The 22,355-nt window shown below is 41.1% G+C and overlaps 1 protein-coding gene and 1 pseudogene across 1 annotated transcript; one reads left to right on the top strand and one right to left on the bottom strand.

The window, feature by feature from the left end:
• Positions 1–112: 112 nt before the first annotated feature.
• elovl4b (ELOVL fatty acid elongase 4b) lies at positions 113–8,488 on the bottom strand. The gene is made up of 7 exons (XM_057363246.1): positions 8,269–8,488; positions 6,845–6,935; positions 6,577–6,764; positions 5,664–5,744; positions 3,661–3,832; positions 1,643–1,770; positions 113–1,167 (listed from the first exon to the last, which is right to left on the bottom strand). Exons 2-7 carry the CDS (start codon positions 6,909–6,911, stop codon positions 892–894), a joined length of 912 nt encoding a protein of 303 aa, XP_057219229.1. The 5' UTR covers positions 6,912–6,935; positions 8,269–8,488; the 3' UTR covers positions 113–891.
• Positions 8,489–18,739: 10,251 nt separating this feature from the next.
• Positions 18,740–22,169, top strand: LOC130545304 (uncharacterized; annotated as a pseudogene).
• Positions 22,170–22,355: the final 186 nt, after the last annotated feature.

Genomic DNA, 22,355 nt, shown 5'->3' with positions numbered 1-22,355 from the left:
GGTGATTCTTAAAGTGTGAGCAATTCAAATTATTCACACCAACCATCAGTTATGAGTTGACAACCAGGTTTGATCAGTGGCATGATGAGGTTTAGGTCAACACAGTTAGACAGAGTGGAGAAAACCAGAGGAGGGGGTTTGACATCGTTTTATTTCATGGTTACAGTCCTGGTTGAATTCATGCGTATTCATATAGACAATACACAGCTGATGGCTGAGAAAATGTTAATGTTTGATGTTAAGAGGCTCGGCTGATTCAGGAAAGTCAAGAAAGTTGGCAAGAAAGAACAATCCTTCCACAACTGCATATTGAACAAGACTAATAAGTAGGGATGCAGTGATATCGGTATCAGCCCGATACTAAGCTCATGTACTCGTACTTGTACTCGTAAAAATGCACCGATACATCATGAGACATAACTGACAGAACAGACTGAAATTTGTTGTGAAATTTGCTTTGCAAGTTTGTGAAAAGCACAAAAAAAGATTTAGTTTTTCACAATGTATTTAAGGTGGACTTGTTTGTAATTATGAAGCTTTTCTATTTCTATTAGTCTCACTGTGTTGTGAAAAGGTACAGGCGTCGGTATGGTCGAGTACCAGAAAAAATATCCCTACTAATAAGAGAGTAAAGTGGGCTACGCTTCTGCATACAGTATGTGAAAAAGCAGTTATGTGATAAAACAAATGCAATGCGAACTGAATATATTCCCCTGCCGCTTAGAGAATCTTACAAATGTCTCTAGTTTGAAACATCTCATTGTTGACATGCTCATACAATCCAATAAACAAAATCTGACTCGACCAAAAACCATCTGTAGTTCTTGAGATGGGCATGTTGAACCCAACGTTTCACTTCGCAAGTATTTATCTCGCTATTCATCCTTTCTTTTATTCGCTCTTTGCTCTTCCGTTCTTGGGTTTCTTTCCGTTTTCTGTGACCCCGGGTGCTTTGCAGGTCCCGTTGGTTGCCGTGGAGACGCCGTTGACTGCAGATTTAGCTGATTTGAGGCGCGGTTGGCGCCGATAGGTCTGGTAGTAGAAATTGGCAAACAGGATGATGAAAGTGACGGCGTAGCCAATCAGAGCCCACTGCATCCAAGCCGGGAACGGGCAGCCCGTGTAGAGCGAATGAGCCGCGTGGCCGATGGTGACGTGAAACTGGATCTATACACAAAGCAAACAGGTGAGAAATTAAGAAAAGTATGAAAATTATTTTAAAGACGACTTAGATCATGTAACCTAAATCCAGTTAAATTGATCACATGTGCAGTTATATTGCTGTATTTTCTGAAGATCTGAATTGAGATTATTCAATCCATTGTAAAATTATAAATTTACTCATTTGATATTATTTTGATGTGATTTATAATTATTTTCTGACAGTACTAATGTTAAGGGACACTTTACGCTGGAAAAAAATCTCAAAAGATTTTATGTTAGAAATTAACAAACCATTTTGTATTAATAGTGGAATTGTTTATTAAATTACATACTCAATTAACTTTTTACACCTAACTTCGCAAATTTTTGCTACATGTCTCATTTGCGTGTTCTTTGAATGGCCAGAATATTCTCCATTTAAGCTCAGAAGTTCTTTTAATACGTTATTGACTTGATGATGTGTGGTGTGTTTATTTACCATCTGAATGATGGTGAGGTATTTTTTCCACCACAGGTACTTCTGGATCTTCGGGCCGAACGCCGCCAGGCCGTAGTAACCGTACATCAGCACATGAATGCCTGAGTTTATTGTAGCGCCAAAAAACGCTGCAAAGACGACATTCAGTTACAGCACACAAAGATAAAGTTTGACAAAATATGGATCTAAATATTGATCTTTAAGATTTACAGTTGTGTATCGATTATAATACTAATGTTATGATCAATTATGTTTTGACAGTTTGACAATAGTAATAATCTGTAATGGGCTAGTTGCACAAGATGGCGCCGGTGAGCTTTTGCAACGCCAGAGTCCGCAGACTAATTTCTGGTCATATAACACTATCGAGTTGTTTTGGCTTAAAGTCCCCCGTGAACCGGAAGTTGCAATCATTTTTACTTCCGTATTCTAACACATTTCCGAGTGAAAAGGAATTTCAAAGGAGAAAATGAGTGGGCTTGCGTTTTTCACTGCCAATTGATTGGATGTGTAAAAACAGCTGTTGCATTGATTTTGAAATGAAACTGGCAGCAGACTGACAGTTGAAGGGGAGGAGTTAACGGATGCTCCGGCCAAGCCGTCTAGTTTACGTCATTTGAGATAGATAGTCATTTCCGGGGCGGACGTGCATTTTCAGATTTTAACTGAAGATTATGAGGGTACATTAATTTTAAAAAGAAAATGACCCACAGCGGATTCAGGCGATAAGCTTTTTACTATAAACGCTGCAATATTTCATGAAAAAATAAGAATTGTCATTTTTTATTTCACTGGGACTTTAACGAAGTCCTCAGCAATGTAAAGAGGATCTGTCATATCGCTTAAATATTACTTTCTTCGTTTAAAAAAAAACAAAAAACATTTGCTGGCCAAAAATCCTCCTTTTCCCATAGGCCTACAGTGTTATACGACCGGAAAATTAGTCTGCCGACCCTGGCGTCCCATCTTGTGCAACTAGCGAATTGCATATTATGCATGTTTACATAGAATATTGACCTGCTCATGTTTCATGAAATTGACCCAGAAACTGTCCATGTTTGATCCAACTGTGACTTGAATTAGCTCAGCATTTTGCATTAGTTTATACTGTTAAACGTCACGTGCTGAATATGTTGCATGAAGTTTTTTTTATTATTAAAACAGGTTCCTGTGGTTATTGAGTAATGCAGGGGTGTAAAACCCAGCGCCTGCATGATCACTTCCCTGTCATTTTTGCAACACCTGCCTTGTATGTTCAGGTAATGTTAAATGAGCGGATTCAGGCGAGTTTGAGTTCAACTCTGCAGGACTGTCAGCCTCCAGAAACACCCCGTCTGTAAGAAGCATTTGCCCAGACATGATTACAACACCCAAGCATCTTGAAGTTTAAAGCAGGGATTCTCCACCCATTTCAAATCTTTTGTCCACCCGTCCCCCATAATTACCCTCAGGATTATCTGTACCCAACCAAACCCTTTGACCCCTTCCTCAATCTCCTAACCTCTCTTGACCGTTCCTCAATCTCCTAACCTCTCTTGACCGTTCCTCAGTCTCCTAACCTCTCTTGACCGTTCCTCAGATCTCCTCACCTTCTGCTTCTCTTGTTTTTGGGAAATGCAGTTCAACCATTATCATTTCAGGAGATCAACTTTAACCCACTCCAATCTGGTGGTTGCATTCTGGTTTTATTTTGTGTTTTACAGTAAGTATGTTTTCACACGTTTCAAATCTAACCATGCTTAAGATGACAACAGTACTGAACAATATCCTTTAGATTCCGCTTAGACTTACTGTTGGTCTGAGGTTAGTCTAGCAATTGCTTCATTTCACAAAACAGGCAGAAGAAAGGTTTGTGTTGTACAGTTTTGGAATGGCGCAAGGGTGAATAAATAATGCAAACATTTTGATTATTGGAGAGCTATTCTTTTAAATCTAACCGTGTCGGCAGGTTGATGTAATGGTGAGGTTTGGGGTATCTGGCATTAAACAGTGGACGTCTGTGAGATGTGCGTACTTACATTGGCCACCAGGAACCCACTTGATGCCGATCCACCACAAGACGAACATGGTGCAGTGATGATAGACGTGAAGGAAGCTGACCTGATTAAACTTCTTCCTCATGATAAAGAACACTGTGTCCAGAAACTCCACCCCCTTAGAGATGTAGTACCACCACAGGGCCGACGCTATCTGTACCGACACACCATCGTTCATGTGAGTGCTTCAGCAAAAACACAAGCCGCATGATCACCGTGTTTCTGCAACATTTTGTTTTTAGCAATTTTTTTCTGTGGTTCGTTACATCACAAATGACCAGACAATAGACGCCGTTTGCATATTTTAGTTTGTTACTAAAACTTGCTGCTTCAAATGGCAAAACGGTTGATCACCACTAAAGCCCATATCAGGAGACTTGACCTGTTGTTGTAAGTCACTTTACTTAAAAGTGATATTCGTTTTATTTATTGAGTCTTCAGCCGAAGGCCATGGACATGGAGGCGTGGCTTTAGGTGGTGACTGAGGCGTCTTGACCTCGCATCACAAGGGAAACAATCCTGCCAATGAGGGTGATGATACATGCCAAGCCGACGGCATGAAGAAACCCTGAAGTACGTCAGTCAAAGTGCATCAGCGATTCAGTGCTCCTGATCACAGTTAAGTCAAAAAAAGTTTCTTTACGGCGCTCTCCTCTACATTCCCACTCTTACTTCAATTCTTTTAAACTATTTCATCACTATCTGCTCTTATCGTATTACTGTGAATTACTCTCCTCTATTTATTACTGTGAATGTCCCCAGGAATCAAACCTGTGATGGTGATGTTGCTCCTGACATCTGAAGGAACAATACAGTCTCACGGGAATTTGTGTCATTGTCATGAACTGTAATATATTAAATTGTGTTCATGGACACGAATTTCCCCCTTTTTCGTGTCACCCAGCATGACTTTTAATGTAACGTATTTTAATACACAGTATCTTTCTTTATGTACTGTATATATAGATATCAATGCAATCTGGTAGGAATTTATACTGAATTTATACTTATACCTTGAGATAGGATCTCATTCGTTTGTTTTGTTATGATTAGGGCAGCCATTTATCGGTGCTTTGCCACCTCGCAAAACTGGCGTTTTTAGCAAAATTAGCCTTTTGCGGCTGTGATTTTAAGGTTTGGGGTGAGGTCAGGTGTTGGTTAGCCACCGCCTAAAATATACGACTTCTTTTGATATCAGGTTATAAATATATACATTTACTTACACACGCGGTCTGTGAATTGAAAGTCATGCTGAGTGACACGACAAAAGGGGCAAATTTGTGTCCATGAACACGAATCAAACGATTCCAAATTTCGTGCCAATGCCACGAACTGCCTTGAGACTGGGTGGGAAGCAGTGTTGGGCAAGTTACTCTGAAAAAGTTATTAATTACTAGTTACTAATTACATATTCAATAGAGTAATTAGATTACCCTACAAATTACTCTCTCCAAAAAGTATTTAATTACTTAATTACTAGTTACTTTCTATATCCTACATCAACCTTGATTAGTTAAGTGATCAAATTCAAGGATAGACATGAAACGGCTCTTTTAACTCACTCAAATAAATAATATAAAACTACACAAAGTAATATTATTAACTGACCAAAGTATTACAAATGTGAGAATTGTACATTAAAGCACAGATTTTAAAGTCAGACTTTGAATTTTGATGTCAATTCCACTATTGCACACACATATATTACACAAAGTATTTAGATTAATTACATCAGAAGTAACTGTAATTTAATTACAGAAAAAAATTGAGTAATCCCTTACTTTACTTTTTCATGGGAAAAGTAATTAAATACAGTAAATAATTACTTAGTAACTAGTTACACCCAACACTGGTTGGAAGGAAAAATGGCTCAAATGAAAAGTTTTTTTGTTTGTTTTAGGGTAAAGGATGTGCTCTGTGTGTGTGTGTGCGTGTGTGTGTGTGTGCGTGTGTGTGTGTGTGTTTAAGGCTGTGTTGTGTCATACCCTGACTTCATTAACATCATTGGAATAGTTGACAGGTTGGCAGAGGTAGCTGTATCCGGCCGCTATGGATCCCAGGAGCAGCTACGGACAGAAAAGCACGGTAAAAATCACAGTTTTGATAATTATGCTCTATGATAAAAGTCAGGTCTGATGCTTGTGTAATATGTGTTAGAGTTCAGCATGTGAAACAGACATCAAATGTGTTTGTCTGTACAAAAAGTCAAGTGTGTCATAAGATTTGCGTTACAACATTTCTTGAGCCAGTGACCCGGTGCCAAACATCTGTGACCTGTCTGTGACCTGTCTGTGTTCCTTTCAGACAATATACCAAACCTTTAACCAAACCCTAACAATTAACATGCCCTAAAATTAACCACATCACAAGAATCTACCTAAAGTAACGCAATAACATTTTCTCTTTGTGTGCTTATATCACAACTTCAAATGTGATAGTTCGCCAACAAAAAAAAGAAAATCCTGTTATCATGTATGTACCCGTATATCATTTAAACCTATATGACTCTTTCATAAGATATTCTGGAAAATGTTTGGTTACAAAATATCTTCTTCTGTGTTCCCCAGAAGAAAGTCATAAAAGTTTGGAATGACATGAGGGTATGATGACAGAATTGTCACTTTCGGGTGAACAATCACTTCAAAATCATAAGCATTGTTTGGGTGTTGCAATACTATGGTGACAACAGCAAACTGTGCAACAAGTAGATAAGAACATTATCAAACCTATCCAAACCTTAATTCTGACTGGTTCAGAGAAATATTGATCCGGCCACATGCCCTTCTTCTGTAAATCACTTTAAGCTAAACCGCTAGCTTACAGATTGTGAAGTATTTGAAACGATTGTGAGGGCTGAAAGGGTGCAGATGGTTTAACGGGATGTAGAGTTGATCAAACCTCTTTAAAGATGTAGACGTTAAGCAGCACCATGCTGAAATTGTACACAATGAGGGTTTTTCTCAGCTGAAAGGACTCCCGGTTCCGCATGTAAAGCGGCCCGAGCCAGAGGAAGAGCAGATAGAGAGCGCTGATCCCGAGGGTCGGGAGCGGGGATGACATCAGCAGCCATTTCTCCACACGCTTATCTGAGACAATTTACACATTACATTAGAATAGTTATGAATGTACAAAAGCAATATTTTTTAAGACTAGGAGGTTTTGTCACCTGCTATGGTAAGGCTCCATTTATAAAACTCTGCAGAGTCGTTCATAAAGTGAAGGACGGTGTCCATGTCGCTAGTTCTAAAATGATTATACTGCAAAAGAACAAAACATTTAGGCTTGATTTAGACATACTGTATATACATATACAATAGAAAAAAATACAAATTAATTCCATTGCAAATGCACAAGAAATGACACAACTATGCAGGGAAGATGCAGTACATACTCTCAAAACACGACTAATGATACTTACATTTACTATTATTAAAAATTAAAATGATTTTTTTCACGGTAATATGCTGTGATTGAGTATATGGGATATATGAGTTTGTTTGCTTGTTTTCCGGACAATGCAAACTTTGTTGGCATCCCCCAGAAGAGAGAGACAAACAATATAGTATTAGTGATAAATAAGTACATTTATTATAGACCAGTGATGTGACTGTTTTTAAAAGTCATTTGTCTTTAACTCAAGTCCCAAACAAAGGAAAAAGGCTACCTGTGTGCCAGGTAAGCAGAATTAAAATGAGTCACATCATTACATAATAAGCCTGTCCCCTGCTGAGGCTCCTGCATTATTCAGGGCCCGTGTCATTTTGCACGGGGACAAACTGAAAAAAGCTGGACAGCTGATTGTGGTACTAGGCTAAAATAAAACGCACAAACAAACTAGAGAATAGGTGTTACAAAAAAATACAAACATACCATATAAAGAAGACCACCAGACTTGAGCTTATTTAAAATTATTTTGTCATTAAGACTTTTGATATTTTTATTCTATTGCAATGCGTATTTGTAAGTGTCCAGATGCTTTCTAACAGGGTTTTTCTAGAATAACAGGGCTTGTGCTGTTCCGTTTCAAAGTAAACACCCCACCTGGCGAAAGCCTCGGTCAGCAGGTTTCACGCGCATTTGTCAGTCAGACTTTAATTCCATTTGATCTACGAGCTTAAGTGCAAATGCCGGTCGACCCACATGCATCCGAGACCGAACCACCCTGAGCCCTGAAGGTTATCACAGTTACAAACTACAAAACCTTTTCCAATATGAAAGAATTCAGAAGTGCTCATCATTTTAGTAGGATGCGCCCTGATACTGATACTGATAAAAAGATGTTAAATATAAATGTGAGTAAAGGTGAAACTGAACACATAATAAAAACAAGTTTCTCTATTTTCTTATATATTCGTAGAATTAAAAAGTTTAAACTGTAAAAGGCCAAATGTATGTAGGCTTTAGGTTTAGAAACAAGTTGTAAAATACTTGTTTGATTTTATCTGGAACCTTTATTTTAAGGCTGAAGATTCAGTGACATGACTCATCTCCATTTAAGTGATTACACTGGCATTTCCAGTAAACATTTCATTTAATTACACGCAAACTTGTAAAACAAGCATAACCGTATGCGGAAACACGCGCACTTACCTTGCAAGCGCGCGCCTATGCCGACATCCGGTGTAGTGGAATATAAAAGTGAAGAAATGACTGGTTTTAGATCTACAATGTGCGTTGAAACACATCAACCCCGCAGATTTGGAAACAATAACGCGAAGGCAAATGCAGTGCAACTAAAAGAGTTGGAGGCAGACGCATCCCCTGGCATCTGATCTCTCTCTGTGTGCGTCTCAGACACTCGGTGGACACCCATCTGTCTCACACTGAACATGCGCAGTTGCGCCATGCCGGTGCGCTCGGGTAACTCCATTGTTGAACCGTTATCAAGGGCCTTAACACTGTTATCAGTCTGAGAGAGATCTGGTCAATAACTTTGATAAGTAAATGACAAACATCCCCCCGATTCAATTTGCAAAAGAATGTAAACACTTATACAAGTAGTGTATATCCTTCTTTTTCCAGGCTATACTACTTATTATTAAAAAAACGTCTCGCTATTTATTTTGAGTAGCGTTTTCACATCGTCGCTAGTGTTATTTTATGTGTAATTTTGTGTAATGTGCAAGTTTCGATGGAATGAATATCACAACATTTTGCTTCGGGGACAAACCTGTTGCTGATGATTTTGTTCCTGCTGTGAGGACACAAACCACACACGAGGTGGCAGCAAACCACAGAAGACTTAAACCGCAGACACTCATCTCTTCTTTTTGTCTTTTTACATTTGTTCCTAACTATTTAACCATGTAGCGCTCGTTTATCTCTGACACCACATTGTACTGAGCGAGTGGACTCCATTTATATTGAAGGGAACTTGGCTTTTCCTTGAAATGTTTTGTAAATGTTTTTATTCAAACAGGAAATTGAAGGTCGAATCAAGAGCATATCCCACAATGCCCAATCCCTGTAGTTTTAAACACATCTGGTCTCAGGGACATTTACGTTTAGACCTTAGTGAATCTCGCATCAGTTGTAACTGTGTGTGTGTGTTCATGTTTGTATATCCCGGTGGGGACCTAAACCTGAATGCACACCAACACATGGGGACTCGTGTCACTGTGGGGACCCAAAAAGCTTATAAATTTAAATTTAAATATCTAAAAATGCAAAAAGTTTTCTGTGTGTGTGCGTGTGTGTGTGTGTGTGTGTGCGTGCGTGCGTGCGTGCGTGCGTGCGTGCGTGCGTGCGTGCGTGTGTGTGTGTGAGTGTGTGCGTGTGTGTGTGTGTGTGCCTGTGTGTGTGTGTGTGTGTACAGTCTTAAGGGTAAAATGTCCTCACAGTGAAATATTATGACAACCAACTTGTGAGACTTGGACATTTTACTAGTCCTCACTTGATAGACAAATTATCCAAATCATGTTTTCATTAGGTTTAATGCTACGCACATGTTTGAGAAGTTTGGGAACTAGAACATATTATTAGCCTCATATGAAATCAAGAAGTCACCTCACAAATGTGTGTGCGTGCATGTGTTGGGTGTTCAGAGGAGTCGGTTGTGTGAGGGGTGACGTCTCACCTCTGTGATTTCTCTGTGTTTTTGTGACAGACAGGTGTTCAGATGGCACACAGAGGATGCTGGAGAGCAGAAGCAGCTGGAGCACAGAGCCATTAAATCTATCAGCAATAGGTGATGACAGACAAGAGTCTCACTCACATCACAACAACTCACCTGTGTCTCAAACCCACAACTTATTACTGCATTACATCTTTCTTTCTTTCTTTCTTACAATGTCTCTTATATGTTATTATCCCCCATTTTCTGTAAAATAGTCTTTATTTTATATATGCACAATTTAGAATCTTTTAGACTGTAAATCGTATTATATTGTATTGTCATTGTGTTGAATGTCTGTACTAGAAGCTTCCAACACCAAAGAAAATTCCTTGTGTGTGCAAGCACACTTGGCAATAAAGCTCTTCTGATTCTGATTCTGATTCTTTCTTTCTTTCTTTCTTTCTTTCTTTCGTGTTGCTCTGAGCTCTTCACTCCCCTTTATTTTCACTAAGACCATCCAAACAAAACCGAAGGATTCTCGCATTTCAGTTTATTGAAGTGTTATGCGTGTCTGTAGTCTTAAAGCGAGATGTGAAGCAGAGAGAGGGGAGAGGTTTCGGTTACAGATCACTCGAGGTGATGGAGTTTCTGAAAGCAATGATGATGTGCACTGAGGAGTTCTGCTCTGTTTGCATGCTGATCTGGAGTCAGACGTTCAGACGCTCCCGGGCAGATGTGAAACGAAGCGATGCAAACAAGGAAACTGATCATACAACTGACGAAAAGAAAGAACAAGAGAGAGATCCCGGGAAATGCTCTTTCACAGCTGTGGAGACTTAATGGAGATCTTAGTAATGTCTCAAAATTTAGAGAAAAACTCATCTTTTGTTTTTTAGAGGAAAATACTGAAACGTTTTTTAAGAGAAACAATTGAGATATTAAAGAGATCTTGGTGATTTTATCTACAGATGCTGTCTAGGTCAGCACACTAGGTTTAAAGGGACAGTTCATCCAAAAATGAAAAATCTCTCATCATTTACTCACCCTCAGGTTGTTTCAAACCTGTATACATTTCTTCTTCCAATGAACACAGAGAAAGATATTTGGAAGAATGTTAGCAATTTTGAGTTCTGGGACATCATCCACTAGGAAAAAAAATTGTATTTTTTTGTTCTGTTGAACACATAATGATTCTCGGGCACCTTTGACTACCATTTAATTCTTCTTACTATGGTAGTCCACGATGTCCGGGAACTGAAAACGAGTAACATTCTTCCAAATATCTTTCTCTGTGTTTATTTATACAGGTATGAAATTACATAAGAATTTTCATTTTTGGGTCTATCCCTTTAAAATGATTTACATGTAATAATATAGCTGTCTGTGTTTTTGCGGTAGTTGTAAATTATTTGTTGCAGGGACCACAATAATTGTAATTCCAGTCATTTTTGACCATGTGGGGAAATGTTTTGGTCCCAATGAGAAAAAACAACTTTTAAGTTTTAAGTAACAACAAACTAAATCCTTTATAAAGAAATTTAGAAATGTTGAAAGTTTTAGGAAAGTTTAAGGGTAAGCTTCAGGTATGAAAGACATTATATGAAAAGTCATAAAACATGAAAACTTAAGATTTGTGTGTGTGTGTGTGTGTGTGTGCGTGTGCGTGTGTGTGTGTGCGCGTGTGCGTACATGTGTGTGTGTCTACAGAACTAATGAACAATGTGAGCATGTGATATTTAACTCGGTCAAGATGTGAACAGATCTTCTCACAGAAGAAAGAAAAAAAACACGCTGAGAGACGTTTTCCTTGAGAACACATTTCTGCAGAGCTTTACATGCCGAAGTAAAACACAAAACCTGAAACACAATATAAATCCTGAAATCATATGCCGCATGTATAGTCACACACACACCAATAGATCGTGTCTCATAACAGGGTTGATAGTGTGTTTGTCGCGTTATGTATTTCTACCCATGCTTTTATTCGTGTGAGTTTTGTTGTGGCCTTACTGCACATTGTTATTTCAGCTGGAAAGGGGTTCAGATGTTTTTCTCTGAGGTTTTTATCGGTTGTAAAAGCATATCAGTGTGTGTGAGGGAGTGTGTGCTCTGAACACGGCTCAGAATAAGAGAGCTGATGTTGCACACATGCAGAAAACCACCCCGTGTCCTTAAATGAACCGAGACGCGGAAACACTGTCAGGACAGATGCTGTGATTATACTGATGTGGAGAGACACTTTACATCTCCAGTCTCGCCCTCACTTTGCTCTCTTTTTCTCGCTCTGTCTGGCTCTATTTCTCTCTGCTTTGTAAATGAAAAAAAAAATGTATGAAATTGTGACTGAAATTTGAATAGTGACAATGTCAATGAGATGTAGACGTTTATCAAAATTTTGCATAAGATTTACTCAAACCAAAAGACTGCATATGCAGAGGATAACAGGTATTTTTTTGATCTGACTGTAATACATAATACAAAATAAAATGCAGATGAAAGTCTCAGGAGTCAGTGCATCAACAGCAGCGTGTTGGTCTCCTTCTGTTCTCGGCGGTTTGGCAGACAGTGAAATGTTGCCCTCATGTTTGTAGCGAATTCTCAGTAAGTAATTATTGTATTCATGAAAACAAGACCTGAAGGTCATTGCCGTGTCGACAGGCGAGGCTGCGTAATCTACGGGAGGCATGTTGACCTTTTTCTTTCATGTAAAGTGATCCGGCATGAGCAAGTCCACCCGTCTGACAGGTATTGAGTTATCTAGTCTCTCGATCAGGGCCCGGTTTATCAAACGTCTATGCGGAGGCCAACTAATCAGTTTAATGCGTCCAGCTGTGTCGTTGTTGTGGAACAAACCGACGTGACCCCTCCGTCTGATGCTGTGTGCTGACATACTGTACTGAATAAACATAAACATCTCTGCGAAATGCTTCGGCTGTGCGTTATAAAAGTCTTGTGTATTAATGAAACAATTCACTCAAATATAAAATTCATGCTATCTCCCAGATACAGTATGACTACCTTCTTCATTTGAACACAAACAAATAATTTTATATTGAAGTGCTGTCATGGTCCGGAAGCACTTCTGTTTGTTTTTTTCTTTAAATATCGCTGCTGTCTTTCTGAAACCTTGTATCTCCGTATTTTGTTATTTAAATTTTTTTGTCATAAATCTTTATTACTATCCAGTTTGTTTTTTATGGAATTTGCAAATGGATAACGTAGCCTATTCTAAAGTGCTGTTCAACTTCGACAAAAAGTGGAGTGTTCTTTCCATTTCCTGAAAAACAGTGAATTTGGACATCTGAGGTTTTGAAAGGACAGCGATGACATAATTCAATCTCAAAGATGTTAATTAAACATTCTGATTAGGTTAAAATAGTTGTGTTAGTTGTATTTTGTTCAAACAGTTCTGCCTTGTTAAAAATAAAATGACATAAAATGTGTTCTGAAGCAAAACGTTACATTTGTGAAAGAAAAAGTATTACATTTTTAAGTCTTTAAAACTTTATCAATTAATATGTTGCGTATCCATGGAAAGCATGGAAGCACGTCGATCATTTCAAATCTTCTTGGTTCTTGTTAGAGATGCACTGACACTAAATTTCTCCACCGATAGCCAATGACTCAGAGCGAATACAGATGCATATTCTTACATTTCTAAATGTTATTAATTCAAATAATGTTCGAAACTGGTGATGTTTCCCAACATTTTCTACACAGAGCACAAATTCATTGCATTTTCCTGTCCTCTTTTGATTGACAGGATACATCGGCCAATAGTGTGAAAATATAAAATAGCTTTTATCGGCCGATACAGATTATTGGCTGATATATCGGCACATCTAGTTCTTGCGTGTCACATATATGCACAAGACACTGAAGAAAATATTAGATTCTACGTTAACAATGTGCCTCCCGACTAAAAACATGTTGTTTTGTTTCAGAATATTCCTGTCTTTAGAAGTGAACAGAAAAAAACAATTGTTCTGGAGACACAAAAGTGATTTCCCACACTATCACGTTGGCCGTGTTTAAGTCAGAACTGTAAGAAAATGGTTTTCTCATAAACGGATTTATAGTTGCTTGTAATAAATGTTCTGTTTTGCTGTGTGGATGGTGTTGTCTGTATGTGTGTTTGTATCTTGGACTGTTTTGTTGCGATTAATTCGACAGTAAAAATAATTCTGTGTTTTGTTTAAAAGCTCTGGGAGAAAGAGAGAGATTTTACTCGGTCTGTGTCTTTTTCCCATAATGGACTCCGATGACTTAAAGAGTGAAACCGGTCTGACTTTCCTGAGTCCAGGAGATGTGCCAGCATCTAAAGCCAGAGAGTGATATTTTATGGGAAAACTTCCTCATGCTTAATACAAATGTGTCTGTCGTAGTGTGGTTGTTGTTTTTTGTTTTTGGGAAAGGCTGAGTTGAGCTTCTGTGCTTGGTTACAGATTCGGCAATTACAGTTGAGCCCGGATGACTGTACTGCTAGAAAGTGAGCCAGAACGCATCCTTTATTTTATTTTTAAGTGCAATCGGGTTATGAGCCACTTAGAACCTCACGCCAGAGGTTTTCATTTAGTGTGCACACAGACTCTGCTTTAAATCCCAAAGTTATTTCCAAATGAACTTGACAGACAGTCGTCAAATCTTCCACGACAGCAACTTAAAGGGACAGTTCACCCCAAAATTTTAAATTCTTTCATCATCTATTCACATGTGTAACTCAAAACACAAAAGAATATATTTTGAGAAATGTCTCGGTGGTTTTGTGTCCGTACAATGAACGTCAATAGGGTTTCGTTTTGTTTGATTATCAACATTCTTCAAAATATCTTCTTTTGTGTTCTGCAGAAGAAAGAAAGTCATGCAGGTTTAAAACAAATAAATAATGAGCTAATTTTCATTTTTGGCTGAACTGTCCCTTTAAGTACAGGTAGATTTATTATTGTTAGCGTGGGTGTGTCTCATTAACATTTCAGATGGCAGGGTTTGGGTAAGGGGGCGGAGTCATATATTATGACATCACAGCTGCCAGGCGGGCAAGGTAATCAGCTCAGGTTTGTATTCTAGAAGCTTGTAATCTCCTGAGCTCCATCATTGTGTGTTAGAGCTAATCTCCCACAAAGCCCTGGGCCGGTAACCCTGTGCACTCTCCCACCACACACATACAGACAGGGTCTCTGTTCACGTCACTGAGAATCACGTTAGCGCTCGCCTGTCGCCATGGCGATGCCAACAGTTGGATCTAGGGATGGGGCAGCGTCTTGTACCTACCGTGCCTTGTTGCCATGGCAATATTTAAAGAAAGGGAATGAGGTCAGAAATTGCGCGTGTGCCGCATGACACGCACCAGCACATCCACTCGCGTCATGAACGCTCCAAAATGTGCTTATGAACTCAATAAACCAAACATGACATTCGTTGTTAAATTGCTTATTACTTCCTAGCGAAAGGAGTTCACAGCCGTAAAAGCAACCTACATCCTCATTAAAATACATCATAATTACTCCATTCTTTGCACTGATTATAGTCAATAAATATTTATATGTAGCACGGTTTCCTCCTTTGTTGTGATTTGTAGCACATTTTCACCGAGTTGATCCACTTGAAAACAGCTGAAGAGAAAAGGAAAACACATATTTTAAACAGCCGCGGTGTAAAATGCAATACTAAACGATATCTACGACTGTAATATTCCTTTCTTTTGCTGATAATAAAATAGAAAAAGAATATTGTGATGATGTTTGGTTTGAATGCTGAAAACGGTCTAGGAATAAGCCGTCATACTAACTGAATTATAAACACATACAATAATGTGATATAAACAGTATGCGGTGATGTGGACTTTATTTTTGACTATTACAAACAGTAAAGAAAGATCATATCAACTTAGGCTACTGTACATATGAACGTGATGTACAGGTCAGTCCAGTTATGAAGTGCGTCATGTGTTTTAAAACATATTTTAGAGATGTAATAATTGTTTTATCCATCCATCCTTTGCTTGGCCATCTTAAATGTATCTAATGAGTCTGGGTAACATTTTTTATGTTTTATTTTGCAACATATAAAAATATGTAATTAAACATATGTTGTGTGTGTGTGTGTGCGTGCGTGCGTGCGTGCATGCGCGTGTTGTTGGATATTGTGTGTGTGTGTGTGTGCGCGTGCGTGCGTGTGTGAGTGTGTTCATGTTTGTATATCCCGGTGGGGACCTGAACCTGAATACACACCAACACATGGGGACTCGTGTCACCGTGGGGACCAAAATTGAGGTCCTCATGGGCAAAAAAGCTAATAAATTGTACGGAACAATATTTTTTACAAATCTAAAAATGCAAAAACTGTTCTATGATCTTTAGGTTTAGGGATAGGGGATAGAATATACAGTTTGTACAGTATAAAAAACATTACGCCTATGGACTGTCCCCACGGAGATAGTCAACCAAAGCATGTGTGTGTGTGTGTGTGTGTGTGTGTGTGTGGTGTGTGTGTGTGTGTGTGTGTGTGTGTGCGTGTGTGCGTATGTGTGTGTGTGTGCGTGCGTGCGTGTGTGTGTGCGTGTTGTTGGATATTGTGTGTGTTTAGCTCCAGAGGTTTGATAGGACTCTGTGTTGCAAAGAGAGACTTGTTTTTTTTTCAGATTTTTCAACATTTTTACAGTTATGATAAAGAACTCTGTGCAGGTCTGTGCAAACAGTTTTTTGCCCCCACATCCTCCAGTTTAAAGAGAATAAAACTATGTGGATTTCACAGTAAAGATAATTACAGTGCTGCAGACGTGTCGCCTTTAAGCAAAATTTACCGTTCTGAATGCAAAACATATCATTTATGTGATCCAAGATCCAAAACGGGTTTTTTTGCAGATCCAAATCTTTCCAGTTACTGTAAATCAGTTGAAATGTTTCTGAAGGACTCTCTACCAAGCAGACTACTCAATTTTTCGTGTATTTTTAAGAAAAGAACAAAAGGTTCATCTGTGTGATTTCTGTTCTAAGGTCTGTGCTGCTTGTAATTGGGTGACGTAAATGTGTGTTTTTACATCAGTGTTTTGGCCTTTTAACCGAAGTTCAACAAAAACATGAACACCATACACGGGTCAAAAATAAAATCAGCGATTGTGATAAGTACTAAAGTAACATGCGGTTTTATGTTTCAAACAGAGATGGTGCAGATTGCGAAATGTTTATTTCACCTCTCAGATTTATAGTTTATTCTTGCATGATGCACACTGTTTAATGCTGCTTTTCTCGTCAAATAATCTGCAGTAGTATTCCGTTCTGAACATAACCAACGTTTGACCGTTTCAAGACCAAAGTCAGCGATCGCTCTGTAGTCTCGACTCCATGATCCACTCCTTCTGTCTGTTATATGTGAGCTCATCTTTGGTCTGCTGAGCACTTGTGTCCCACACAAACACCCAAATAAGATCCAGTCTACTTTTCTTTAATCCCGTCCTGTAGGAATGTCTTTGATGTTTGTAAGTCATTCCGTGTGGTTGTTCCGGACAGGCCTGAGCGCTGGCGTCCGGTGGTGTTGATTATGGCTTTGGTGAGGTCTGATTCAGCCATTTCAGGTTTGCAACACTTCAGGAGATTTATGATAATGATATGTGCAATCCAAGACGAAGAGTCGGCCAAAGATACGCCCAATCCCTTACAGAAAAGACACACGAAATTCACATGTGCAAAAAACACATGTGATCAGATGTGAAATGTGTGTTTTTGGAACATTTTGGTGTGAATTCCATGTGAATTCCCACGTGAAACCCATGGGATAACATGTAAAAACCCATGGGATAACATATGCGACATGTCTCCACATGTGATCACATGTTCTTCATGTCACCACATGTTGCACATGTTATCCCATGGGTTTCACGTGGGAATTCACACCAAAATGTTCCAAAAACACATATTTCACATGTGATCACACGTGTTTTTTTGCACATGTTAAACACATGTTGTATGCATGTGATCACATGCGAAAAACATGTAAAAAACATGTGAAATTCATGTGTCTTTTCTGTAAGGGATGGTTCCTGATTTATGATTTCTCTATGTGTGCCTTTTATAAGTCTGTGTATATGTGCTATACACCACCCAACCAGTACAAATAATGTGAATGTTTATTTGGACCAAATGATCTGAACTATATTATGAAAGTTCTTCCTTTTACAGTATATTTATATTTATTTCTCCTACACGTAATCAAATTCTAGTAAATGATTGTAAGAAACACATCTGATACTTAAATGAAAACCAAACCGAGTGCCTGCGAGCAATAAAATGATGATTTGTTCTCGAGTATTATTGAGTGCTCGTCCATTTCAGAAAAGTATTTTCGCGCATGAAAGTTATAGTATCATTTGGCTGTACTGTATGTTTCTAATGGATGTTTTATCGATTGCAGATTTGGTTTGACAAATAGCCTTAAGATTAAAGCAACAACTGATCATTTATTAACCCGTGCACCTCTCCGAACGATGTTTGCACTAAAAATGTGTTTAACGGAGAGAATGAAAGCACAACGGAGGAAATGTTTGTGTGCGTGTCCAGCTACAGGATAACATTAAGAAATCCCTGAGTTCCCACAAAAGCCGTCAGTATGTGAGTGCGGATCCAGACTAAACCCTGCTTTGAGACCACATTGTGTGTCTTGGTAAATGTTTTCTGTGTTTTTCTGGTGGTTTTAGTGTGCGAGATCCCTCACAGGAGTTCGTTCTCACATTTTTAGTCTCTGAAGATATTTTAAATGATGTTTTATTAACTAAGTTCGGGAGAAGCCGGAGCACATAATCAAACTCGGCCGGTTCACCATTGGGAACCACGTCATCTATCCAAACGAGTTTCGTTAACAAAATTCAGGTGAAGCCGGAGCTCATAATCAAACCCGGCTGGTTCGCTACCAGCAATCACGATTTTCACCCTATCAGCTCAAGCGAGCCTCCGCATAAATAAGACCAGAATTCTTACATGCGCCTTCTCTACAGTAATGCAACATTGCAACATGTCAGAGACACCGACTTCAGTCGCAAACGACAGCCTTACCGTTCAGGATTCCCCTGCGCTTTCGAGCGCTCTTCAGCGTTCCTGTCCCGGCGCGGTTGCATCTAAGGAGCCTGAGGCTACACCACGAGGCCGCCAGCTTCGTCGGTCCGCACAACGCGCTTCAAAGCGCCGATGCTCTGCCTCGCCGCGCCCAACCGAACAACAACTTCTCTCGCCAGCGTCGTCATACGCTTCAGCACTTACGGCCATCCCAGCCATCGGGAAGTGGACCGTCGCAGGCTTGCGTCAAGCTTTGGCCAAGCGGGACGTCATCCCCAGCAAGCGGCACAGCAAAGCAGAGTTGTACAGCCTATACTTCTCTTTGCAGACAGAGGCCCCGCCTTCGACCGCAGAGGAGACGAACCAGGATCCCGGATCGTCTCGAGCGAGTCAGGCCCTTCCACTTCGACAGCGAGGCAACACTCCCAACCACCATGCCGCCGCAGCAGGCCGTCTGCAAGTCTGGGCCGCGCCCCAGAGGAGCAGCTTTTGCCGCCAGCCGCCTTCCAGCTCAGTGATTCGGAGGAATCGTTTCCGGTTCCAAAATTCCACAGCTACCAGGACAACGCGAGCCGGCCGTCAAGGGCGGTTCGACAATTTATCAACCCCTCCCCCCACATCATTCCAAGCTCCTGGCCAGCGGCTCCGCAGTTAACACCTAATGCGAGGCTGCCTCCGTTAGCGTCCCGGGCCCAGGTTTTAGGTTTCCCCCCTCACCCAAGGGTACGGCCCGTCCTACTTCCCTCAGGCCCCTGCCATGGATGCCGCTGCTAACGTGAGACTGCCTCCGTTAGACCTCCATTGGCTGCTATTCCCTCCCTCCTCTCTCTACCACAGGCACGCCCAAGTTTCTCACTGGCTACAGCAACTCCATGCCGGTGCCATGCAACGCCCCGGTCTTGGAACCACCCCCCGTCTCCACAAGCATCAGGACGCAGATTTTGGCAGGTGCGGACATAGATTTATTTCAACTTCTATCACCACTTTCACCCCCGTCAGCAGATCGGCAGATTGCTTACGGCGACTTTTCGTTTACTTTCAAGAACGCATCCCATAGTCACTCCCGCACTCTGTCCTTCCCAGAATTCACAATGGCATTTTCCCGCTTCACTGACGTGGTATGCACGGTGTTCCCTCACAGGAGGCGTGAGCTCGGCGACTATCTCGCCATAGTCGCGGAGCTCGCGCTTTCCTACGGGGGGGCACATTTTTACACGTATCACAAGCTGTTTTCAGCAAAATGCGCCATAAGGGTGGCTCAGTGGAACCAGTGCCCCTACTGGGGAGCACTGGACACTGAGCTCCACAACAGGGTGTTTTTGGGCGTACAAAATATATCTTGCGCGGTGTGCCGCTCCGTATCACACAACACCACAGCTTGTCCCCTGGTCACTCCCGCCATTCCCCCTGGCGAAACTATGCCCCCTCCCGTTTCCACCGCCCACGTCCCGCGCCTGCCAAATCGCCAAGCCTTCCCAGTCAAACCTGACACCATCAACACCTCAGTTTACGAGGTTTGCAGAAGCTTCAACGCAAACAGGTGCACAAGGCAACGCTGCCGGTACCTTCACGCTTGCACTTATTGTGGCGGCGCCCACGCGCGCATAGTTTGCCCAGTCAGTAAAGCAGACAATAAACAATCTAACAAATATCACTCGACTCCTGTCAATTTTTTACACCTAGCTTCCGAATTATCTCTCCACCCTGATCATGCATTCACAGATTACCTTTTAAACGGTTTCTCTCAAGGCTTCAATCCCGGCATTATAAACCCACTTTCCCACAGCCTTATATGCCCTAATCTCCAGTCGGCACTCGCCGAACCCGAAACCGTCGATCTCCTCATCAAAAAAGAGATTGACGATAAATTTATGATCGGCCCTTTTTCCGCCCCACCGTTTCCTGTTTTCCGCGTCAGCCCCATCGGCGTCGCCACGCGAAAATTTTCGGGGAAAAAGCGCCTCATATTCGATCTCTCGTCCCCCCACGGCTCCCCCTTTCCAAGCATAAACAGTTTAATTCCGCTCGAAGAATTCGCTTTACATTATCACGATATTGAGCAAGCCATCACTTTGATTAAATTGGCCGGACGCGGAGCCTGGCTAGCCAAAGTTGATATCACATCCGCATTCAAAATCATGCCGATACATCCAAAATTTTGGCACTTGTTCTGCATCCGATGGCGTGAGAAATTCTATTTTTCTGTACGCCTCACTTTAGGATGCAGAAGTAGCCCAAAGATTTTCGACATGTTGTCAGAGGCAATCTGTTGGATTCTCTCTAACAACTACGCCATCCCTTACCTCATACATCTACTAGACGATTTCTTAATCATCTCGCCACCCGATTCCGTCCCGGCAGCACATCTTTCCAAAGTCCAAGAAGTCTTAGCGAAACTCGGCGTCCCTCTCGCACAAGAAAAAACAGCGGGACCCAGCACGTCCATCGAATTTCTAGGCATTAAGCTCGATACGCTCAAATTCCAAGCTTCTCTGCCAAAGGAAAAGATCGATAGGACGATTTTGATCGCTTCATCCCTCATAGACACGCCGTATTGCTCTAAACGCGAGCTACTATCAATTCTCGGCCACTTAAATTTCGCGATGCGCATCATCCCGCAAGGGCGCCCGTTCGTCGCGCACCTCCTCTCCCTCGCATCTTCCGCTCACGCACTAGAGGATTCGATTCATATAACCAGCTCTTGCAGCGACGAGCTCAGTCTATGGATCAAATTCCTCAAACAATGGAACGGAATGTCTTTCTTTTACAACGACATGGTCTCTCTCCCCGTCGACATACGCCTATTTACCGACGCAGCTCCTTCCGTCGGTTTCGGGGGATTTTACCAAGGCCGCTGGTTCGCGTCCACATGGCCCCCCCAGCTCACAAGTCTACCGCAGCCTCTTGCGTCATCAGCACTTTTTGAGCTGTACCCACTTGTCGTAGCAGCATATTTATGGGGGAAAGAATGGTCCGCCTCCAGCATTATAGTCCACTGTGACAACGAAGCAACGGTACATTGCATCAACAAAGGCCGCTCCCATTCACCCGCCTTAATGCCTTTTCTCAGAACGCCTTCATATGGATCTCAGCTTGCGAGCAGTTCATTCTGACAGGCAAACACGTCCCCAGGTCCAAAAACCAGATAGCTGACGCCCTTTCCCGCTTTTTCATTTCAGAAATTCAGGCTGCTGGCGCCGGACGCGGATCCCCTACCAACGCCTGTCCCTCCATATTCGGAATTAATCTTCAAGTGAACCACCCTCTAAAAGCCATGCTAGACGCCTCCCTCAACTCCATCATTCAAGCCGTTTCCCCCAGGACCCTACTTTCTTACCTTACAGCATGGAGGAATTTCAAAACGTTTCACCGCTCATACAACCTCCCCTTCCCGGATTTTCTCTCCTCTCCATCACTTCATTCATCTCCTTTCTCAACACAACAAAAAATCTCCAAGCCAGTTCAATTAAAGGATACCTGAGTGGAATTCAGTTTTTTCAAAAGTTAATCTTCAACACACTCTCCCCAACCATAGCCAGCCCCCAAGCATCCATGCTCATCAAAGGCATCCAGAG

The sequence above is a fragment of the Triplophysa rosa genome, linkage group LG21 (assembly GCF_024868665.1).
Source record: "Triplophysa rosa linkage group LG21, Trosa_1v2, whole genome shotgun sequence".
In the NCBI taxonomy this organism is placed as follows: domain Eukaryota; kingdom Metazoa; phylum Chordata; class Actinopteri; order Cypriniformes; family Nemacheilidae; genus Triplophysa; species Triplophysa rosa.
The sequence above is the reverse complement of the archived record's forward strand: the minus strand, read 5'-3'. Positions and strand labels throughout refer to the sequence as shown.

Coding starts and splice junctions, on each gene's coding strand:
- elovl4b (XM_057363246.1), bottom strand. CDS start 6,911: ATGGACACCGTCCTTCACTTTATGAACGACTCTGCAGAGTTTTATAAA. Junction 6,765..6,844: donor ATGGAGCCTTACCATAGCAG/GTGACAAAACCT, acceptor AAATTGTCTCAG/ATAAGCGTGTGGAGAAATGG. Junction 1,771..3,660: donor GTGGGTTCCTGGTGGCCAAT/GTAAGTACGCAC, acceptor TCGTCTTTGCAG/CGTTTTTTGGCGCTACAATA.